Source organism: Trypanosoma rangeli, assembly GCF_003719475.1.
Source record: "Trypanosoma rangeli strain AM80 chromosome Unknown Tra_15.4_contig_00332, whole genome shotgun sequence".
Taxonomy (NCBI): Eukaryota; Euglenozoa; class Kinetoplastea; order Trypanosomatida; family Trypanosomatidae; genus Trypanosoma; species Trypanosoma rangeli.
Window position 1 is genome coordinate 1 of NW_021706078.1, and position 20,735 is coordinate 20,735.

General features: G+C 44.3%; 13 protein-coding genes across 13 annotated transcripts, besides 9 other annotated features; 8 read left to right on the forward strand and 5 right to left on the reverse strand.

The window, feature by feature from the left end:
* Nucleotides 1-195: 195 nt before the first annotated feature.
* On the reverse strand, nucleotides 196-732 carry TraAM80_07677 (40S ribosomal protein L14; the record flags this gene model as incomplete). The annotated part of the gene is made up of 1 exon (XM_029384458.1): nucleotides 196-732. The coding sequence occupies one exon, from the start codon at nucleotides 730-732 to the stop codon at nucleotides 196-198; it is 537 nt and encodes a 178-aa protein (XP_029235672.1).
* Nucleotides 733-1,081: 349 nt separating this feature from the next.
* On the reverse strand, nucleotides 1,082-2,800 carry TraAM80_07678 (uncharacterized protein; the record flags this gene model as incomplete). The annotated part of the gene is made up of 1 exon (XM_029384459.1): nucleotides 1,082-2,800. The coding sequence occupies one exon, from the start codon at nucleotides 2,798-2,800 to the stop codon at nucleotides 1,082-1,084; it is 1,719 nt and encodes a 572-aa protein (XP_029235673.1).
* Nucleotides 2,801-2,966: 166 nt separating this feature from the next.
* Nucleotides 2,967-2,994: a microsatellite.
* A 287-nt stretch (nucleotides 2,995-3,281) lies between these two features.
* Nucleotides 3,282-3,301: a microsatellite.
* Nucleotides 3,302-3,655: 354 nt separating this feature from the next.
* On the reverse strand, nucleotides 3,656-7,441 carry TraAM80_07679 (putative ATP-dependent DEAD/H RNA helicase; the record flags this gene model as incomplete). The annotated part of the gene is made up of 1 exon (XM_029384460.1): nucleotides 3,656-7,441. The coding sequence occupies one exon, from the start codon at nucleotides 7,439-7,441 to the stop codon at nucleotides 3,656-3,658; it is 3,786 nt and encodes a 1,261-aa protein (XP_029235674.1).
* A 258-nt stretch (nucleotides 7,442-7,699) lies between these two features.
* Nucleotides 7,700-8,350, reverse strand: TraAM80_07680 (serine/threonine protein phosphatase; the record flags this gene model as incomplete). The annotated part of the gene is made up of 1 exon (XM_029384461.1): nucleotides 7,700-8,350. The coding sequence occupies one exon, from the start codon at nucleotides 8,348-8,350 to the stop codon at nucleotides 7,700-7,702; it is 651 nt and encodes a 216-aa protein (XP_029235675.1).
* Nucleotides 8,351-8,453: 103 nt separating this feature from the next.
* On the reverse strand, nucleotides 8,454-8,831 carry TraAM80_07681 (serine/threonine protein phosphatase; the record flags this gene model as incomplete). The annotated part of the gene is made up of 1 exon (XM_029384462.1): nucleotides 8,454-8,831. The coding sequence occupies one exon, from the start codon at nucleotides 8,829-8,831 to the stop codon at nucleotides 8,454-8,456; it is 378 nt and encodes a 125-aa protein (XP_029235676.1).
* Nucleotides 8,832-10,917: 2,086 nt separating this feature from the next.
* TraAM80_07682 (putative p22 protein precursor) lies at nucleotides 10,918-11,361 on the forward strand (the record flags this gene model as incomplete). The annotated part of the gene is made up of 1 exon (XM_029384463.1): nucleotides 10,918-11,361. The coding sequence occupies one exon, from the start codon at nucleotides 10,918-10,920 to the stop codon at nucleotides 11,359-11,361; it is 444 nt and encodes a 147-aa protein (XP_029235677.1).
* Nucleotides 11,362-11,700: 339 nt separating this feature from the next.
* TraAM80_07683 (uncharacterized protein) lies at nucleotides 11,701-12,981 on the forward strand (the record flags this gene model as incomplete). Its single annotated transcript, XM_029384464.1, has 1 exon — nucleotides 11,701-12,981. The coding sequence occupies one exon, from the start codon at nucleotides 11,701-11,703 to the stop codon at nucleotides 12,979-12,981; it is 1,281 nt and encodes a 426-aa protein (XP_029235678.1).
* A 116-nt stretch (nucleotides 12,982-13,097) lies between these two features.
* Nucleotides 13,098-13,129: a microsatellite.
* A 47-nt stretch (nucleotides 13,130-13,176) lies between these two features.
* Nucleotides 13,177-13,791, forward strand: TraAM80_07684 (I/6 autoantigen; the record flags this gene model as incomplete). Its single annotated transcript, XM_029384465.1, has 1 exon — nucleotides 13,177-13,791. The coding sequence occupies one exon, from the start codon at nucleotides 13,177-13,179 to the stop codon at nucleotides 13,789-13,791; it is 615 nt and encodes a 204-aa protein (XP_029235679.1).
* A 564-nt stretch (nucleotides 13,792-14,355) lies between these two features.
* Nucleotides 14,356-15,051, forward strand: TraAM80_07685 (cyclophilin; the record flags this gene model as incomplete). Its single annotated transcript, XM_029384466.1, has 1 exon — nucleotides 14,356-15,051. One exon carries the CDS (start codon nucleotides 14,356-14,358, stop codon nucleotides 15,049-15,051), a length of 696 nt encoding a protein of 231 aa, XP_029235680.1.
* A 349-nt stretch (nucleotides 15,052-15,400) lies between these two features.
* On the forward strand, nucleotides 15,401-16,519 carry TraAM80_07686 (uncharacterized protein; the record flags this gene model as incomplete). The annotated part of the gene is made up of 1 exon (XM_029384467.1): nucleotides 15,401-16,519. One exon carries the CDS (start codon nucleotides 15,401-15,403, stop codon nucleotides 16,517-16,519), a length of 1,119 nt encoding a protein of 372 aa, XP_029235681.1.
* An 846-nt stretch (nucleotides 16,520-17,365) lies between these two features.
* Nucleotides 17,366-17,407: a microsatellite.
* A 10-nt stretch (nucleotides 17,408-17,417) lies between these two features.
* Nucleotides 17,418-17,460: a microsatellite.
* A 59-nt stretch (nucleotides 17,461-17,519) lies between these two features.
* Nucleotides 17,520-17,584: a microsatellite.
* Nucleotides 17,585-18,426: 842 nt separating this feature from the next.
* Nucleotides 18,427-18,765, forward strand: TraAM80_07687 (peptidyl-prolyl cis-trans isomerase; the record flags this gene model as incomplete). Its single annotated transcript, XM_029384468.1, has 1 exon — nucleotides 18,427-18,765. The coding sequence occupies one exon, from the start codon at nucleotides 18,427-18,429 to the stop codon at nucleotides 18,763-18,765; it is 339 nt and encodes a 112-aa protein (XP_029235682.1).
* Nucleotides 18,766-18,813: 48 nt separating this feature from the next.
* Nucleotides 18,814-18,873: a sequence feature (A-rich).
* Nucleotides 18,874-18,901: 28 nt separating this feature from the next.
* Nucleotides 18,902-18,956: a microsatellite.
* A 112-nt stretch (nucleotides 18,957-19,068) lies between these two features.
* Nucleotides 19,069-19,086: a microsatellite.
* A 106-nt stretch (nucleotides 19,087-19,192) lies between these two features.
* TraAM80_07688 (aquaporin) lies at nucleotides 19,193-19,984 on the forward strand (the record flags this gene model as incomplete). Its single annotated transcript, XM_029384469.1, has 1 exon — nucleotides 19,193-19,984. The coding sequence occupies one exon, from the start codon at nucleotides 19,193-19,195 to the stop codon at nucleotides 19,982-19,984; it is 792 nt and encodes a 263-aa protein (XP_029235683.1).
* Nucleotides 19,985-20,384: 400 nt separating this feature from the next.
* On the forward strand, nucleotides 20,385-20,735 carry TraAM80_07689 (centrin; the record flags this gene model as incomplete). The annotated part of the gene is made up of 1 exon (XM_029384470.1): nucleotides 20,385-20,735. A coding segment is annotated over one exon (351 nt), but the record flags the coding sequence as incomplete, so codon positions are not given.

The window sequence follows — 20,735 nt, forward strand, 5'->3', positions numbered from 1 at the left end:
AAGGGAAGAGGGCAAAGAGTTGCTCAAAAAGATGTGTGCCAGCAGTTGACGCAGCAGCGCATGGTGCAAAAGGCAATAACACAGTGAAACAGGGAAGAAAAAAAAAGCGGAATTATTCGGGAAAAAAATAAAAATAAAAGAAACACAAACACATCATGCATGTCAAAAAGCAGTACCACAAATCAGCTACGTTCCTCACGCCTTGGAAGCCTTGGCCTTGCGAGCGGCGCGGGCCTTCTCAATGCGCTTCTTGGCGGCCGGCTTGCTGTCAACCTTCTTGGCGTTCTTCTGCAGCTTCTTGAGTGCGATCTTGTGCCACGAGACGGGCTTCTTCTTGTCATTCTGGTCAAAGATCTTGCGCGTCCAGAAGGCACGAGAGCGCTTGGCGACACGCAGCTGGTAGCGTTCAAAGTCGGTCGACGTCGCGAGTGCCTTCTTCGCCGCAATGCGTACGGCAGCCTTCGTGGCGGTGTACTTCTCGAGTGTCTTCTTCTCCGCAAGGGCCTCCTTCAGTGCCTTTGTGCTGCAGTTGCGGTTGATGGGCACCCTGAACTTCAGCGGCTCAATGTTCTTCAGGTTCTGCACGTGACGCCACATCTTTTCGTCTGCGGGGTTCTCCACGAGCACGCGGTTGCCGTCGATGATGTCAACAACAACCCCGACACGGTCCTGACGAGGGCCGCGAATGATGCGCACCAAGCGACCGGCGCGAATGTAGTTCGCCTTCACCATTTGGAGCCTCTTTTTGACTGGCACAATAGAGAGATACAAAAGCCGAGGCAGAATGAAGAAACGAATCAAGACGCATGTAGTGCACACATGTCGCCAGAATCAAATGTGCATGTCCACACATATAAAGCAAAAAAAAAACGGAGTGAGAAAGACCATTAGAAAGGAAGAAAAGACGCAGAAGAATGTGCATCATCTCCTGCGTGCAAGGCGGAAACACAGTTTCCTTTGATCATGGTGTTTTTCTCTATTTGTTTGCTTATCATGTTTATTTTGCTTGCTTGTGTTACTCCATTACCCAAGCAGGACGCAGAAAACAAAAAAAAACACATTGCTGTCACTGCCTTTGCAATCAAACAGGAAGCTCAGAGAAAGCAATGAATGCGTCTGTCATGAGAAGACTCGAGGAGTGTAATGTATCATACAAGGAGTACGTCTCGTATACATGGAAGGCCAGCTGAATGCCTACCTGGAGACGTGTGCGGTCAAGGCGGTAAAGCGACACCAACGCTGCACCAATTGGTGTCTCATCACCGTCTCTTGGTCGCACCTCTGTGAGATTCAGTCGTGCAAATTGTTTGGAGCTGGCACCTGGCCATTTTATTAAAACAAGCTGATCATCCCAACGCAGACTTCCGCTTGCGCTCTGGTAGCTTGCATTCGTCTCACCCTTCACTACCTGCCAGCCCTGTTGATCCAGTAGCGTGAGGCTCACCTGGAACGAAGGAGAGATGCCCGTTAAGACCTCATATACCATGGGGAAGCCGCGTATTGTTCCAAGATGAATCGTACACTGACACGTCTTTTCTGAGAGATTCAAGGGGGGTCCGTCAAGTGCAAATCGTTTCGCATCATCTGGCATCATCCATGCGTTGTGGTTCTCCTGCGCCCAAGCATCACCCGTAAAACTTGAATCAAACCCCGACGTCGTTAACCCTGCGGTCAGTGCACTAACGACAGGGACACCGTCCGCACGCACCAAGACATTTTCACCCTTGTCTTTGTCCAGTGCCACAATAACACCCTCCGCCCCCAGTCCAGCCACGCGACCATTTGAAACAAGACGAAACACAGGCAAAAGTGCGCACACCAATGGAAACTCCTGTGACATAGAAAACTGTCTGTTTGTGATGCATGTTGTGTTTAACCAGTAGAGGTACGGTGTGTCCGCTGACTTTGGCTGAGGAGAAGAGTTATGAACACTAATTGTAATAGGTGCAGAGGGAGGCTGTGAACCATTAACCAGAAGCTGCATTTGAAGCTCCTTCATACATGCCCGTTCAGAAATACTCCAGGTTGCCGTAAAATATACGCGTTGTTGCGGTTTTACCGTGATAACTTGGGAAGGCTCCACCGAAATATAATCTCGCGCGTCCGCGAGGGGCACTAGTTGCATGGCTAACGCACCATTTTCCGTCATGTTCATGGCACACATCGCACTAGACACGATGTACTCCCCAGTTCCAGTCAACACAAAGGAAGGAAAGTAAAAATCTAGCGTTGATACCCGTACAGAGCCAAAGTTGTACTCCAATGGGGCAAACTCATCTCCATGACGTCCATCCCATGCGCTGCTACGTATCTCAGCCTCAACAATTGCAAACACCGTTTTCGAATCGAAAGCAGTCTGGGTAGGAAAAAGATGAACGCAGTATTTGGCATATTGTCGTTTCTCTGTTACCATTCCAGAGCTGTTGATTAACCCTGTTCCGTATATTGAGAGCGCGTTCTTACCCCCGATAACCTCCAGCACTAACATGGGCCCTTGATGGCTGGGAACCTCAATGCCTACCGCCTCGCTCTCGCCATCTGCCCAACTAACACCCGTCCAGCCCGTGTGACTCCCAATCATTTGGGGAGTGGTGCTGCCCAAGTGTTCCGATTCGTTCATCACGCGAATCGCAATGGGCTGATCAGACCCCCACTGTCTCTTTACACGCGCCAACCACTGACTGTTTTCCTCTGCCGTATCCGTAAAAACAATGCGGTTTATGTACAGCTTGTATGTCTCAGGTTGATGCGTGACTGGTTTTACCCAAAAGGACATGTTGGCATCAATTGGAGCGCTCATTGTTAATATTGTAAAATACTATTGGAATCGAGCACCACAAAAAAAAAAACCCACAGAGATTCAATATAAGCCGCGATGTACGCAAACACTCTTCAGACGTGCTTGGGTGTCAGAGTTAGAGCCAACTTCACCATCCAAACTTGTTTGTATAATGCCATTGAATGTGAAAAAGAAAAACAAAAAACAAAAAAAAAGGGGGTGGGGTGGGGTGTAATAACAAGGCAGGATACGCCAGAATACAAAAAAAAAAAACTACGCACACATGAGCACAGCTAAGAGCAGCTAATTTCGCAAAAACTACACTTCTTGAGGGCTCTCACCCTATCAGGCAAAAGAATGAGACAAGTCAAATGACAATAAAAGTTCACATGGGCTGGCCAACACCCCCGTTTTCAGCGCAGCTTAAAAATAAATAAAACGCGTATATGAATATCAAGCGCTCAATCCGCGTGTTACGAATGGGCAGCTCTGTTGGTTCTTCCTCTTCTCTCTCTCTCTCTCCCCAGTGGCACACGACGCTGCTGCAGCGAGGCTGGCCCAACGGAACTCGGGTGAAATGAAAAAAAAAAGACAAATGCATCACACTTTGTTAAAACCCAATCACAACCTACTCATGCTTCGCCAAAGTGAATGCAAAGAAAAAGTGACGCAAAAGTCTTCCAAGTGGATAAAGTAACAGGCATGGCCTCATCTACTCGCGAGCCTTTTCCCAAAGCCTCACACAACGGAACGTGATATAATGAAGCAGAGGCACTCACATGGCCAAATAAACAACAACAAATTTCAGGAGTGAAAAAAAGTCAAAATAAAAAAAACAGTTGTAGAGCGGATGCAGACGCCTCTAACGACAGTAACCTACCAGCATTCATAACCAATGTCCAATTCACCCGCCTTCGCTACAATAATGTCCTCATCGTCATCTTCCTCGTCGCTGTATTCATTAGCGTTCTGACCCTCTTTTTCCCTCAGCTTTTGATTTTCTGCCTCTGGAATAATGTTTTCCTCAAGTCTCTTATCAGCCTCAACCTCTCGCAGTTGTTCTCCCTTTTCAAATGCGCCAAGCAGACGCGAACCACGGTGACGGTTGAGAATGGCCAATTCTCCAAAAACTGCAATCGCACGTTGAATTTCTTCTTCAGTCATCTGCACATCCTCAAAAGCTTCCATGACAATTTCAGGTGCATCACTCTCGTCATCATAATTATCATCCACGTAGTCATTTTTGAAAACAGTCATCGTCGGTTCGAATGACTTTTGTTCTTCCTCACCTCTAGTAACAGGTTCATCATGCTTTTCATTGACACCAACACACGTTTTCTCATTGAGAGGGTATCCAACGGTGTAGGCCAGCGCCCGTATCAAATTCTCAGGAAATAGATCGGCTCTAACTTCCTTTATGGCCAAGGCAAGATAGTAGTCCATACACTCCCTAAGATCTCGCACGAGCAAGCCCACAGGTAGGGACGTCACATACACTTTCTTATCTCCATCAAAAAACAGCACTGCAAGATCCTTTGCTTCCTCTTCTCTCTCCAAAGTAAATGGAAATGCCGGTGCCATTTTGCTTTCCTCATCCATGAGAAAAGCTGGTGACACTTCGGTAAAAGGTCGAAGTGTGAGCTCACGAAGACATAAAGCCGTCTCCACGGGTGTCACGGCTGTAGCATCAAACAATGTGAGATTTGCCTCAAGATACATCCGTTCATGGTAAAAAACAAACGCTCTATCATTGAAATCGTCTCGATTTTGCATTGCTACGGCAGACCCCATACTAAATTGGGCAGCTTTATTATCCCAGCAAAAAATTTCTGCCCTTCTCCTGTTGCGTTTCGCTCGATACTCCACCGATGCAATGCGAGGATAAAAAGACCACAGAGCTACCAGCCGAATTAGACCCAAGTTCCCGGAGTATCGGGAAGCCATTCGCATAGGATCATTAGACTTGCGTAATAATGAAGAGTCTTTCACAAGACGCAGCAACTGATTTCGAATTCGATCCATCGAACGCAATACAGTCTGATCTGCAAACTGCCGCATCGCGTAATCAGCGCTACAATTGGATTTTTTCCATTCATCAAATAATTTCATAGCACATAAATGATCTGAAAGTAAACCGTTGTCAATGTTTTTTATGGCATTTCGCATGGCTATCTTCTGCTCTGGCAAGGGTTTAATAAATGGTGATTTCCCAGAAAGATAGGCAGCAATCGTTGCGATTGGTTCCAAAACTCCTAGACATGCAGCTGCGAGAAGCATTTTACCCAAAAGAGGATGAATAGGAAGCCTTGAAAGAGCTCTACCAAGATTTGTCAATTGCTCTTTTTCATAGGTAAAGGCACCCATATCTTTTAAAAATCTAATTGCATGTTCCACAGAATCTGCTGGTGGTGAATCAATAGCACGACTCAATGCTTTTGCACAACCTTCATCTGGTTTCAAAGCTTTTACGTGTAAGCAAACCTCTTCCAGTGGAGATCGCATAATTTCTGGTAAAAGAAATTCAGGAAGTTTGCCATATTCAGCTCTGGGAAGAAGATGAACACATAAACCTGCTCTACAGCGTCCAGCTCGACCTCGGCGCTGCATACCATTCGCCTTACTGATATACGTAGCTTTAAGAACCGATGTGTTTCCCCCAGAATCGTACGATGTGCCTTTTGTTAAGCAACTATCAATAACATATACAATATCATCAATGGTTACACTTGCCTCCGCAATATTGGTAGAAAGTACTACTTTTCTATATCGCTTGGGCGCTCGGTAAAACACTCTTTGCTGCTCTGCTGCAGTTAAACTAGAGTGAAGCTGTAAAACGGACAACTCTCGAGCAATAGAAGATCGTTGAATCAAGGTAGTCACTCGACTAATAGAAGCCCATCCTGGAAGGAATACCAAAATGCTCTCCGATAGGTCATGCGAGCGCCCATGAATATAAGAAATCAACTTCAGCACAAGATCAAATGGGACTAAGGCCTCTGGATCACGACCTGTTTCCTCAAAAACAGAATCTTTAATCCTTTCGAAAAGAGAGTGACTATTTCCATCCCCCGAATCCTCCTTCGTGGTTTTCTTTTCTGAGACATTAGACAACATGGAGATAGCAGGAATTGCCGAAAGGGGCATCTGAGTCCATTTTAAAGCCTCCTCAAGAAAACATTCCTCTACAGGAAACAAAGTCCCTGGTATGCTAATGACAGGTGGTGCCTTTCCACCACAAACATCAGCAAAATACGAGGTTACTTTATTTATTTGTATAGTAGCAGACATAACCACAACCTTTACATGATTTTTGTAAAGTGGATTTTTCCGCTGTTGTTCCATTAGCCTGTCACGGAGCAGCAATAAGCAAAAATCTGTCTCGACATCTCTTTCATGCACTTCATCCACAAGGATGCAAGAAACACCATTTAGCTCCGGATCAGTGTGTAGGCGACGCAGTAGTATCCCAGTTGTCATGTAAACAATCTTGGTGTTAGAGCTCGTTGTGTTGTCAAAACGTATAATATAACCGCAGCTGTCTCCACAACTTTCACCACGCTCTTCTGCAACACGTTGTGCAACAGAGAGTGCACTGATTCTCCGCGGCTGCGTGCAAATGATTTCCAGATCTTTCTGAAATACACCGGAATCATACAGCATTTGAGGTATTTGAGTTGTCTTACCACATCCAGTATCTCCACTCACAATCAAAACATTGTTGTCCCTCACAGCATTAACAATATCATCTCCTCGTTTATACGCAGGTAAAGACTTACGAAATTCCTGCAACTCCTCATACCTCTGATGTTGAACATTTCCTTGAGGAACTGTATTTAGTCCTGGCTGTACAACATTTAAATGACGTGCTCTTGGGGGTTTCTCAGCTGTCGCTTTCAATTGTCGATACATTTTTCTCAGAAAAGGAGTTATTAAAATTTTGATGTCATTCAATCTTAATCTGACATCATCGTCAGGAAGTCTTTGAGCACCTTGGTATCCATCAATCGTTTTTACACGAATACCGTTAAAGGCCGCAAGTTCCCGATCTTTTTCCTGAGTGGCAATACTTCCAATTTTTTTTAACGTTAAGACACGTTCAGACATGCTCCCTGATGAACGATGCTGCAAGTTAAAATTCAATGCAGCTTGATGTACTAAATGACGTTCCGCAGCTGACAAGGTTGGGGGAAACGACATTTCATTTGCATTCGGGTCGTCTACAAAGGCCTTAACCATAGCATGTAGATTTTTCTTTGTCCAAAGAGATACATTACTATCAGTACGTTCATGTGAATTTCCTACATCTGGAACTTTAACAGAATATTGTCCGTGAACATAATTCTGAGCCACCCCCATTCCACTATTACCGTAATGAAGTCTCCCACCTCTCCCATGTCTTTTCGACAGTGTGGTTCTGTTAGCCTGAGGAGGACCACTTGGTACAGGCCCAAAAAAGCCGGGACAGTTTCCCTGTGGATACACATAATGAGCTTGGGGTATCTGAAGGACTTGTTGCATCCCCCAGCTATGTGATCCGTCCAAGCAAATCATTTGTTGCAACTGCGAGACATGAAATGGTTGGTTAGTAGAGGCACTGTTAAAATGGGGTGCTGGCAACCCAGTACGTTGAGTATTGCTCTCATTTCTTCGTCTGGCAGGCATTGGGTTGAGACCTGATATACCCTCAAAAAAAAACCAATAAACAAAAATATATATAAAAAAGTGTGTTTGCGCTTATTTTGCGATTAACTTTAGACAATAATAGAATACATAGAAAAAGGAGTGAAACATGTAAAGCAGAAAATCAAAATGACCAGAGTGAGAAGGAATAAGTAAACAAAGATGAATAAGAAACCATCCAAAAGCAAAATCAAAACACGAATAATAATAATATGGAATCAAAAGCAGATAGGCGCACAATTACAAATCACCAACTATATCCTCAGTTGGATTTCTATTTGATGAATGATAATATTCCTCTACCGCATGGTTTAATTCTTCCAAAAGCAAAGGGTCATTAAGACTCTCCTCAAGTGTTTGAAATCTTCTAGTATCTGAAGTAGTTATCTCGCGCATAACGACATCTTTCCATACACCTGACTCAGATGTATATGACGTAACCATTAATTCGAGCGCAGCAAGATTACCATACATCCATCTACTCAGTCCAACATCAATAGCAATGACACTATCATCACAAAATAGTTCCACATGCCCTGACCTCTGTGGTGTATGCCCTACAACTATCCTTTTTGCTCCCATAGAGGAAAGCAATTTTCGAATATTTGCGCAGCGACCATTTGTCGCATCCATTATCATTTTTCGTGTCCACAACGGACCAAAAGCACCAAGGAAGGGGCTTCGATAGTCTTTCATGCGAATTGCCTTTATTGTTTCTTCGTTTAACCTGTCCACTCCCATTGAAGCAAAATGCTCATTAAGACCCGCATGAACAAACAATGTCTCTGCATCAAAATACAACACCGTAAAATTGGCTAATATAAAGCTTCCAAACGTGCCACTGTGCTCAAATAGACGCCTCCGCAAAGTCTTGGTCAAAAATCCACCCATAGATTCAGGATGGACGTAGTGAAACTGATGTTGAAGGTTAAGTAACTCGTGATTTCCAAGAAGCAGCACAACATTATCATTCGTATGATTTGATTTAACCTGATCAAAGAGAGAAAAAAGTCATTTCGAGAACACCCAAATCATCTTCCCCCCGATCTATTAAGTCGCCCATTTGTATAAGGGTTGTTCGAAGTTTGGTAAAATGGGTTTTGTGTAGTTCAATCTCCCTCTCATTCCACATCGGCTTCCAGATTACATTTTTGTCGGTGTTTGAGGAATATGATATAAGACCCGCCATAGATAAAATTTTCCGAAAATTGTCCGTATCACCATGCACATCCCCAACTGCAACTATGCGGTGAATTTCAAGTGGTATTGTGTGATCGGTAGCATTACGCACTCTGCTTTCCCCATAACAGACATCTACAAGAGATCCAAGGAGGAAAAACAGTAGCAAAAGCAGCAACGCCACCAACCTCATAAAGAGCCCTAAAAAAAATATACAATTTACTAGAATAATAAAGGAAAAAAAAAAAACAATAAAACATGTTTCACGACAAAAAAAAAGTAAAAAAAAATGACAAAAACAGAAAAAACACAGGCAACCACCACGGGCCCAAGCAAAAACCCCCAACAGAATACAAAACAAAAAGATATCAACGACACAACCAATAAGATAACAACCAAAAGAAAAAACAAACAAGAACACGGTAAAATGGCAATACCAACAATACGAGAAAAAAGGACTGCCAATAGCAACAAGATGTTTTTTTTTTGAATTTTTAGTTACATTGTTCATTTCGCCGAGGCGCCCTGCATGCAGGGGTTGGCGGGAAAAAAAAATCCATACAAGCTGCTGGAAAACCACCTGCCCCGCCGCGCTGCTTTGCTGCTAGGGCCGTGCGCACTGGCCCGGCCACCGGTGTCGAGACGACACGGTTCCTTTGCAGGCACTCCCCCTCGGCAGTTTAAACGCGTATGTTAAATGCATTGGAAGTTAGGGCTAAAGTCAGGGCCCGTGAAATAATGGGAGGCTGCCGGGGAATGTGGCCCCCGAAACCACGCCCGCGCTCGCTGCAGCGAGAGCTTCACCGCGGGCCGCGTTCGGCACAGGCTTTGTTGGCTGAGAGAGCTGAAAACGCCCGTGGAGAAACTCGGCCTGTTGGCCCCCCGCGATCTGCTCTGTCTGATTCAGCGCATCCAGTCCAAACTGGACTCTGAGGAGCCGGAGTGCCGCATACACTCACAGGTGGGCCGACGATCCCACACACTTCTCCCTCATCAGTTCATGATGTCTCTTTTACTTGAGGAAGTGGGTGCCCACGCGGCGCTCAGGAAATGCATGGCGAGACTTGCTCCGCTCAGAAAATCCCCTTCGGCAGTGGGAGTATGAAAGCCTTGCGGGCACTGGTGCCCGAGCCAAATACCCCACCACTATCTATCCCCCGCCTCGTTATTGGGGTTTTATAGCGGGGCGTGTGTGTGCGTGCGCCTGTTCAGTGAAGGCCTGACCAAATATCCTCCGATGGGGGAGGGGGAGGGGGTGTGTGGCTCTTAAGTTATAAAAAGCGGTGAACAACAGCAACAACGAGTGACAGAGGTAGACATTTTTCATCATTACGAAATTGCATTGTTAGGGAAGGGGGGGGGTTGCCCCAGCGATTTTTGGGCTGTATTTGTAAGACTAGTCCTTTATTAGGCGCAGGTGCTATTGATTCGATTTTGAATGTTTTGAGAAAATGAAGCCAATGTCTTGGTGATAGCTTTTCACTGTGGTTCTTCTTTGGGGAATTGGTTACTTTTGTGGCCACCTTTACAATCTATGGCTTTTAAAAGGTTAGACGGAGGCATGTTAAATTAAGAAAAACACGTGTCGTAAAGGGAAATGACACTGAACTTTGTTGTTTTAGTCACTGTGTGGTAATTATTTACTTTCTTGCGCGATGCAGTCTTTTATGACGGCACACACTAAATTATATATTTATAGTGGCATACGTTCTCTCGGTTATTATTATTTTTTGTCGTAACTTGCAGAAGTGGTGTGCTTTCTTGTTTTTGAAGGAAAAGAAAAAAAACTCCTCTGTGAAGGTTTTTACTTCTTTTTTGCTTTGTTTCATGGATATCGTTTTTTGTTGTCACTTTTCTTTTTTGTAATCATCACAATAATATGTGAGTTTTTTATATCTATTTGCCAATTTTTGGAGGCAATAAAGACGCAAACGGATATAAATAAAGGAACATTTTTTTTTTTAAGGATGCGTCTTTTACTGCCGTGTTGCCAGCCAAAGGCTCTAACACATCTATTTTTCCACGCTTGAGAGGCCTGTGTGAAAATTGAGGGACTAGTTCAGCCGAGTAAACGTAGGTTGTTGCCTCGTCGTCATCGTAAACTTCACATGCTAACGCTTAGTGAAGAAAATGAGGAGAGACTCCGCGACTTTTCGCCTCTTAAACCTGCTGTTCCAGCAGGGTGGAAGCCGGAACATATCGTGGGTAGCAACAGGTTTGACCTCTGAAAAACGGTAGAAGTTCGGAGTTGTGGTAAAGAAGATTTACATGTTTTGGTAATGATGGAGCTGAAGGAATATGAGGGAACATATCGTATGGACAACGGAGAACGCGAGGAAGAAGAATACTTATTTTTTACGTTGTTTGTTCAGAAGCAACGCTTTCAAGGTGCTTTGGAGTTTGGGTTAACTTCCATAGACATGGAGTTGGTGATGGATTCACTGACAATTCACAGTAACGGAGAGGAGCTGGATGACGCTTATGGTGCTCTTTCAGCAGTAACGAGTATGAATAACTTATCCGAGAAGTGTATTGAAAAGAGTAACCTTCTTTGTCAACGCAAGAGAGATACTCGATATCGTGGACCAATGCTGAGCGAGTTGGATGATGACTTCTCTGACGAAGTATTGGATTATCTTGATGAGCGTGGTGTGAACAACGGATTTGCTGAGTATATAATGGTTCAGGCACACTTTTTTGAACAGGAGGAGTACATTAATTGACTACGACTTTTGGAGCAGTTTGCTGAATAGTTTTTTTTTTTTTTGCGTTGCTCAACTAAGGAAAGGTGAGAATAGGTTGATTTTTTTTTTATTGCGAGATATGATATGACTACATAAATATGTATTGTTTTCTTTATTTGAATTCGTTTTTTTTTCTCATGTTGTTTGTTGCCACGATTTTTTTGCGAGTTATCTAGTTATTTGTTTCTGAGGCCATACACATACACATAGTGATAGATACAGGTAAATAAAACCACAGACAGTATGCTTTTGCAAAGCCGTATCTATCGTAGCTACCAAAGGGGCGGTTGGTGCCCTGGGTCAAAACACCAAAAACATATGACTATGAATCCGACTTTGTATTTGTATAGATTTCCCGGTCCACGGGGACCAGGGCCGTATACAATGAAGTATTGGTGGACCCTGGGATGTTTTCCTACTGGCAGAGAAATGCCATTCCGTTTACAGGAATTTTTGTTAACTTACCAGCAGGAGCACGTACCGATTGAAGTGGAAGAGTGGCTGCGTTGCTTTGTGAAAGATCCATTGCAGGAACTTCAGAACGCTTCCAAAGCGTTGTTTGATGCAGCTGAAGCGTCTCCAGAAATGGAGTCTACGCGTGGTTATAGAGCAATTCAACCAAGTATAATACCTTTACTAGCGCCAATGGAGAAATTTGGGAGACAACTTGGCGTTAAAATTTCTCCTACTGGGCTTCGTGCTGTTCTTTCTAATACCACACTAAAGGAACGTTTTTTGGATGATTTGTTTGAATACCAGGAGATACTTGAGAAAGAAGGAAGTACACCCCACCGTCGTTTGGCTAGAAGAAGCCTGGAGAAATTATTGCCTGAAGGAGAAGCAGGCGAGTCTTTTGTATCTACACAACAGATTGTTCCAGTGAGCAAAAACCTGGGCAATTTTGTAGGAGCTGTCATTTCCCCTCCGGATACCACTGCGGCTGATGAAAGGAAATTAATTCATTTGTTAACAACCATTTCAGAAGGTTGTGCTGGTTGTGGCCACTATGACGATGCAAGATCAATGTTAGCTGGTGCACTGATGTTTTGTCATGACGCAGATGCACAAGCTGTTACTCATGCAAATTTGGCTATTAGTTCCTTTTTGAATGGAGATTTTAGGGAGGCCGAATACAATGGAAGAGAAGCGGCACTTCTGCAACCCGAGGCAAAATATGTTTCCTCTGCAGGGGCTAGGGGCTACGCGGTGTGGGCTGCTGCTGTAGCATATCAAGATGATTTTGACCGGGCGGAAAGAATCATACACGATGCACTTGCTTTGTACTCGGGTAATGAAGAGCTTAAAAACATGTCGGCACAGCTTCAAAAAATACGTGTTGCGCAAGCATCTTTATCTTATAGTGGAGAGGTTCCAGAATTGCTGAGAGGAAGCAGGTGCCATTTGCCGTCGCAGCAGTCAAAAGCTCTTGCTAAGGGAAATGGGAAGGGGTTTGATAATGAATTTGATTGGGTGTTGTTTAAGAACAAACTATATCCAAGCAAAATGAATCCAAGCACCAATGAAATGGGTTCTGTCTTTCGTCGTGTAGGTGATATGGGAATGCTTATTTCAAGTTCAAGATCCATGGAACGACTGTAACATTGTGAATAATACGTAATATATATATATATTGTAATAGGCGCCTATACAGATGCACATCTCTAACGAAGTGAAGCTGCTGCTAATGCACTAAAGGCAAACTGGTAGCAAGATCCTTTTTTTTTTTTTGATTTTTTTTTTTTTTTTTGGTAGGGGGAAGAAATATTGCTTTTTTGACAGTTAATAACAATGCTCATGTTACCAGCTGAGGCCTTTGAGGAGCGTCACCTGCAGCGCAACGATGGAGACAAAGTCATTCCAGCATCTCTAGCCCTTGTTGCTGCGCTTGAATCTGGACACCGTTTGAAACTTTCCTCTGTAGAAGAGGCTGCCGGTTCCGCAAAATACTGTGGATTTTTGACAAAGGAAGAGTTTGTTGCACTCTGTGAAAAAAACCCTGACAATTGTTTGGATGCGTCTGTGATGGCGAAACATGTTTCTGTGCTTGCACCAGATGGGTTTTTCACTCGAGCGTCACTTCAGGAGGTGGCTTTAAAGGCAGGTTCAACTCAAGATTCACTGAGCGCTGATGAAGTCGATGCCCTTTTTGATCTTCTAGATGATGAAAATACCGGCTCTATTTCTGCTGAAAGGCTGATGGAGGCTGTCTATGGAGAGGAAGGGAAAGTGGTTTTGGCGAAACAGAGAAAAGAGTATGCGACTGCAAAGGCGGAAGAAGAGAGGCAACGAGCTGCCAGGGAGGCAGCAGCGGCTGCTGCTGCTGCTGCTGCTGCTTCCAAAAAGGAGGAACCCAAACAAGCACCCCCACCTCCAACACAGACAAAGAAGAAGACTATGTGTGGATGCTGAGAAAATGGGCCGGAGCTTACTTTCCAGAAATTACTGAAGGTTATAAAAGACCACATGAATCGACCGGGAGATAGGGGGAAGATTTAATTTTTTAATAAACCTAGAACAGATTCCGGGAAAAAAAAACAAAAAAAAGAGAACAAGGGAACTTTCAAATTTCTTGCTCGATTTGGCATTGATTAGGTCACATGCGTATATATATTTCTGGGTGTGGTTAGGGGATACAAATGAAAGCGCGCAGAAAAAGCAGACAAACTATGTAGCATCAAAATCAACATCAAGAGCAGGAAACAAAGATGAAGACAGCAGCAGCAACGCAAAAAGGTAGAAAAAAAAAAGGAAGGAAGAAATGTATGTAACTGTGGTATTCTTCTTCAGGCTGTGGCGCCGATTTTGAAGAAAAAAAAACATCCTTGATTTGTCTTCTCTTCACCTTGTCGCATCTTTTTATTGACAGATGCTGGTGGATCCAATTTGCGTATTCCTATTTTATTTATTTAATTCTGAAAATGTGAGTTAGTGAGGTAGAATTTCAAAATAGGGGCCTTTTATTCGCCACGATCTATGCCTTGCTTAACACGTTTGGTGCGGAGGGTTCACGGAGGTGTGTTGCGCAATTTTTTGTCGTATCCACTTAATGAAGTTAATCCACTTGTTTTTTTGGAAATTACGGTGGAAGGAGACGCATTGGGTCGGATAACTGTAGAACTTTTTCATGATACTGTGCCTAAAACTACTGAAAACTTTCGTTCACTATGCACAGGTGAGCGTGGTCATAGTCAATGTCCTTTGTATTACAAGGGGGTTCCATTCCATCGAATCATACCTGGATTTATCGTACAAGGTGGTGACATTTTGACAAAAGATGGTCGTAGCAATGTTAGTGTTTTTGGATTTCCCTTTACAGATGAGAGTTTCAAGGGAAAAGCAGGAAAACATCTTCCAGGCACCGTCGCAATGGCACACAGTGGTCCCAATCAAAATGGCTCGCAATTTTTCTTTAATTTAAAAAGGAATGAACATTTGGATGGAAAGTATGTTGTATGCGGGCAAGTATTAGAAGGATGGGATGTGGTGGAGCGGGTGGCGGCTTTGTGTGGATCACGCTGTGGTGTACCAGTGAGTCGTGCATGGATCACGGATTGCGGACAAAGCAGCGGTGCAAAGCTTGAGGAAACAGAGAAATCTCTTGCTGGGGAACGCACCTTGCACTCTATGCCTGGGAAGGAGGTTCTAGACCTTATTTCCCCACGATACTAAGGCTACAATGATTGAGGATTTGTTCCTTTCCCTCTCTTTTTTTGTTTGTTTATTTTTGTTGTTATGTGTTTTTGTTCGATCTTATACGTTTCTGATTTTAAATCAATTTTGTTTAACTTCAGCACGTTACTTTTTCTATAATTTTTGGTTGCTTGTTTGTTTGCGTTACTCTTATTAAGGAGGAAAGAAAAGGGCTTTCTGTCGTTGTGTGCTGTAAATGAGAAGCGGGAGCAAAAGAATCGAGAGAAGGCTGAGAGGCATCCACCTACGTGGTGGTGGTTTTGAGGCGCAGCGTAGAACGGCACGAGGGGCTTGGGTACGTACAGGAAACAACGAAGTCAGGGATTCCATGTTGCACCTTATTGCTGAAGCCGCGTCAGGATACGGAGAAGAAGAACACAACACCTTGAGCACTGAACGTCTTGTTACCGAGATGGGTCTGATGAATATGATGCAGGCTTCGCTTCCTTCGACACAGAAGCTGCAAACCATACCGGTTTTGCACGCTTGTGCATTCTCACATGGGAGGTCTGACAGCGCTGCTGGGCGGGTCAAATACCCTTTTTATGGCAAGGAGAAGGCTCAACGCGTTGATGAAAATATTTTTCTTCAAAACGACATTTTGCATCTCGTACTAAGCTTTTTGCCATGGCGTTGTGTGCTGCAAGTGCGAGGCGTGAACAAGAAGTCACTTTTACTCTCCTTGTCGTTTGTGACAGTGTGCCGACTCCCTCACAGTGATGTGCCTGCTCTTTTTATTCCGTGTCACGAAGATCTCATGGCGAATGAAGGGAGGTTGGAAGCTGAACTGTCTCCTACGCGTGGGTTGTGTGACGCATTAAGATGTGGACCTTTGTCCGTCTCTCCTTCAGCGGACGTGAGAGCACGTGAAAGCCCAAGCTGTAATCATCAGCGCATGTTCGTTGGTCAGCTGCGCCGTGATGGTACAGTGCCCATGATCAAGTGGTTCTTACTGACGATTTTGCAAATGCCTCCTGAATCACTTGTAGCTGTAGAAAACCACCGAAACCGAGCCTCTAAGCGGGGAAAGGGGTGCGTATGGTTAACTTTACGGGACAGGGCGGCCTCAGATGTCCTTTCTTATCACCATCGCGTCTTCTTTGACAGCGTGTGGAACGTGGAAGGAGTTTGGCTGGTCCCGCCCAGCTATGAAGAACAGCTCTTTGCTCTCGCCAGCGTCCGAGGAAATCAAGCAGGGAGGTCGAAACACTTGCCACGTGGCACATTGGTTGTGGAAATGCCAACCTCTGCAGTTTCCCCAGCTACGACACCAGTGTTACTGTCTCCGGTGTCAACAGCCCAAACCCCTGTGGCCCCATCTCCGACTTCATCTCTTTTCCCTCAACGCGCATTTCCAAGCTCAAAAAATCGCCTGAAATTACGAGGGTCATGGCGGTATAATCCCTATTCCTTCACTTCTCCCATTTCCTATATTTTTCCACACTAACAATTTTTTTTTTTTTGCTTTGCACCCCCCATTAGACTCTACCCCACTCCTTTTGACTAACACGTAGTGAGGGTGGGGGCCTTATTGCGTACAGGAGCGTAATTTAAAAAAAATATAAACGATATGTTTTTTTTTTTTTTTTAGTATTGCCACTTTACAATTTGGGGAATGTGGAAGCTGCCTTGGCTGATTCCAATGCCCAATTCTGCGTGCTATATAATTAATCAAGGAGGACCAACATGCGTCTTGAGGTGGTGGTGCAAAGATGAAAACGAGTGACAATGATAATGGTGATTGAAGTAGTTTATGTGTACTGTTTTGAAACGCATGTGTCGGAACCTGAAAATGGGTAGATGGGGTCATCAACGACGGATTTGCAACTATGTGTGGTCGCAGCTCCGCCTCAGCAGAGAACAACATGTGGTGCTACCTCCAGCACACCATCGCTCATGGGAACTTAGTAGCTTGTGTTTAGACGGCAAATGAAAACAAACGATGTTGACAAGGCGAACGAAGATGTGAAGAAGAAAAGGCGCCCCCCTCCCTCAATACAGAAAAAAAAGGGGGAAAACGATACTAATGCGCATGAATTTATTTCGGAAGAGCGTGGAAGCGCATGTCTTGCAAACTAAGGGCGTATTGTGTACTACTATTATCCATCTTTATTCCTGGCTTTTGCTTTTGAGTTTGGTGAAACGTAACTGCAATGAGGGAACGATACTCTCCATTGCTACCCTTGACGCATCTTTGCACCTTCTCCATCTTTGTTGGAATGTATCACTCTCTCCCATATACACCCATATACTTTGGTTTGTTATGATTGTGACCCGTATATACTTGCTGTGTTATATACATATCTATATGTATATGTATGTATATGTATGTATACACGTCCACCTATATATTATATATAATATATATATATATATATTATATATATACATCGTTGACCGTACATAGATGTTCTTTCAACGAGAAATACATTTTTTTTAAAAAAAAGTTTTCATTTTTATTTTCATTTTTCATTTTTCATTTTTCATTTTTCATTTTTCATTTTTCATTTTTTATATTTACTTCCTTTTCTTCTTTTTGTTGTTGTTTTCTCTTCCTCCATGCAAAAACAAAAACAAAATTACCTTTTTTTTCCCTTTGCGATCCTATGCTCGGTAATTACTGCGAGAATATGGAAAACGGAAGAAAAAATTAGACAACGATATACACAGCGAATAATCGCCGCACGGGGACGATATGCCGCAACTAACACGAGGTGGAAATGCAAGCGAGAATAAGCGGAACAAAATTTTTCTGCTTGTTTTAGGCTGCTACGTCCGGTGCCGTTGAAAAGCATATGCGCCGACCGGCTGTGCACGCAGCGGCGGTACATTGAAGGGTAAAAGCAGTGAGGGACAAAAACCGACACCAAAAGTGTTCGGGGATGGGGAAAGAGAAATAAAAGGTATTGGTGTAATGGCATAACTTGTTTCTGCGGCTCCACGCCACTACTGCTTGCGTTCGTAAAAAAAAAAAAAAATAATGGAACATAAACAGAAGAACAATTATACGAGAAACACAAAACTGGTCGACATTTTTTTTTTTTTCTCTATTGTTTCTTCTTGTCGTTGGGTGTCGCTGGCAGTTTAGTTTCTCTGGGAGAAGCGGACGTCAAAAGCAGTTACCGCCCCGTTCGGCGTTATCCTTCTATTTGGTGTATTCACCAGGGAGGAATCCTTGGTGGTGGTGCTGCAATTAGTGCAAAGGTGGGTGATATCCATCTCCGCAAGGAAATAAAAAGGCAACCACAAGAAAGAATCCAAATAGAGAGAAAGAGAGCGACGTAGCTAAAAAAGAAGGGATAACTATTATATAAACCGTTTATAGTGCAATCAAGGAAGAGCGAACACGAAAAAATGCCTACGAATGACTGCGTGCTCATGGACAAAATTATTGAGGGAGATGGTAAGACAATTCCGTGCCAGGGCAGCATTGTGACTCTTGACTACGTTGGGTTTCTGCCAGATGGCAGAAAGTTTGACTCCACCATTGAGCGTGGAAAACCGTTTGTGTTCCGTGTAGGGTGTGGTGAGGTCATCAAGGGGTGGGATGAGGGAATTGTGCAGATGTCAAAAGGTGAGCGGAGCCGTTTGACGATACCACCGTCTTTGGCATTTGGATCCACTGGCTTCCCCGGCATGATTCCCCCCGACACTGTAATTGTTTTCGAGGTGACACTACTGGACGTCTCTTGAGACGGGCTGCGCAGGGGAAGGCGGACGCACAGACATATGTAAATGTACGAAAAAAAAAAAGGCGATGAAGGAAGGAAAATGAAGAACGAGAAAAAGAGAGAAGAAAGAGATAACAATACATAAATGTTACATCTGCTTTTTGATCTTTTTTCCTTTTTTTTTTTTTCGTCGTTGTTGGCTTTTTTTTTCTTACTGGCAGACCTGTTATTTACAGATGAAGCCGTGTGTGTATTGCTTGAAATTACCAATATGTGTGCCTGGAAGGAGTTTGCGCGGCGTCGTTTGGAAAAGGAAGGCTGCAAGATATATATATATATATATCTTGTGTGGGTTTTGATTTTGCTGTCTTTTCATACGTTGATGATCACTTGTTTTTTTTTCTGCTTGTTGTTTCACTGTAGTTGGGAGCTTGGAATAAATAAACGTGATGATATCAACTGACACTGCGACAACGCAGCCAGAGACGGCAGATCCTGGTGTAAGCAACGTTGTCGTCCCACCCGCTGATGTGACCAGGTTTTCTTTCCTGCGGCGGTTCCACTTTAACGAGTTTAAGTCCGCCGTGATTGTGGAATTTATAGGAACCTTTCTTTTGGTGCTTACCGTTCCACTTAGCAGCATCAACAACCCCGAGATGGCGCCGTTTTCCGTCGGCTTTCTGCTCATGTCGCTGGTGTTTTCCTTTGGGTACATGAGCGGAGGACACCTTAATCCGATGGTATCCTTTGCTGTATTTCTTAGTAGCGCCAAGTTTGGAAAGACCCGCATGCTCTTTTACTTTATTGCACAGATGCTTGGTGGGGTGGCCGCTGCTTTCTACTGCGTTTTGATTCACGGGAATGAGTTTCCCGTACCGAATATGGGATTGAACTTTGTGCAAATGTTGCGGGCCTTTTTGGCTGAAAGCGTCTTTACTTTTGTCTTAACATCTGTCGTTCTGCACGTTGCTGTGAGCAAGCAACGCAACAATAATTTTTACGGTTTTGCTATAGGCTCTGCCGTACTTGTGGGTGGGTTGACGTGTGGTTCAATTTCGGGTGGGGCCTTTAACCCCGCTGTTGCCACCGCCTTGATAGTTGTTCGTTGCTTTGTGTCCTTCTCCGAGTCAGGTTGTACCCCGATGGCATCGCTGTGGGTGTATTGGGCCTCTGAAGCGGTGGGGTCGATCGTCGGCACCATTTTGTACCTCGCGGTGCAGAATGTGGAGGAGCACTTCTGAGCACAGGCGGCAGCAAGCACCGTATGAAGTGGGCGAAGTACCAACAAAACAGGAGTGGCGGGGTGTTTCCACGGGGGTGTGATGTCGTTCCTACTGCTCTCTTGCAAAAAGTGCGTGCGCGAAATTCGGTCAATCGGTCCAATTACGTTAGCAAGTTATTTTGAACTAAAAAAAAGTCTTACAAAAAAAGTGAAAATATCATATATTTTTTCCTATTGGTTAGATCCTACCGCAACACACACCACCTTCTGAGAGTGAAGCCTCGCGTGTGCATAACGTTTGCTTCTTTGCGTGTAGGGATCAGAAAGTAGGAAGGCGCTCCACACATTCTTCTTCGTTTTTGTTTCTTTGCATTTTTTTTTTTCATAGATCGTTCTTTCGAGAGCAGGAATAATCATCTATGGCAGCTCTTACGGACGAGCAAATTCGTGAGGCATTCAACCTCTTCGATGCCGACGGCTCTGGCGCCATTGATGCAGAGGAGATGGCCCTGGCAATGAAGGGACTCGGGTTTGGCGACCTGCCGCGCGACGAGGTGGAGCGGATGATCCGCACGATGTCCACGGACTCCAAGGGCCTGATTGGGTACAGCGAGTTTGAGCGTGTGGTGAAGTCACGCATGGCGAAGAAGGACTCACCGGAGGAGATACTGAAGGCATTTCAGCTGTTTGACCTCGACAAGAAGGGAAAGATTTCGTTTGCCAACCTGAAGGAGGTGGCCAAACTGCTGGGAGAGAACCCTGGCGACGAC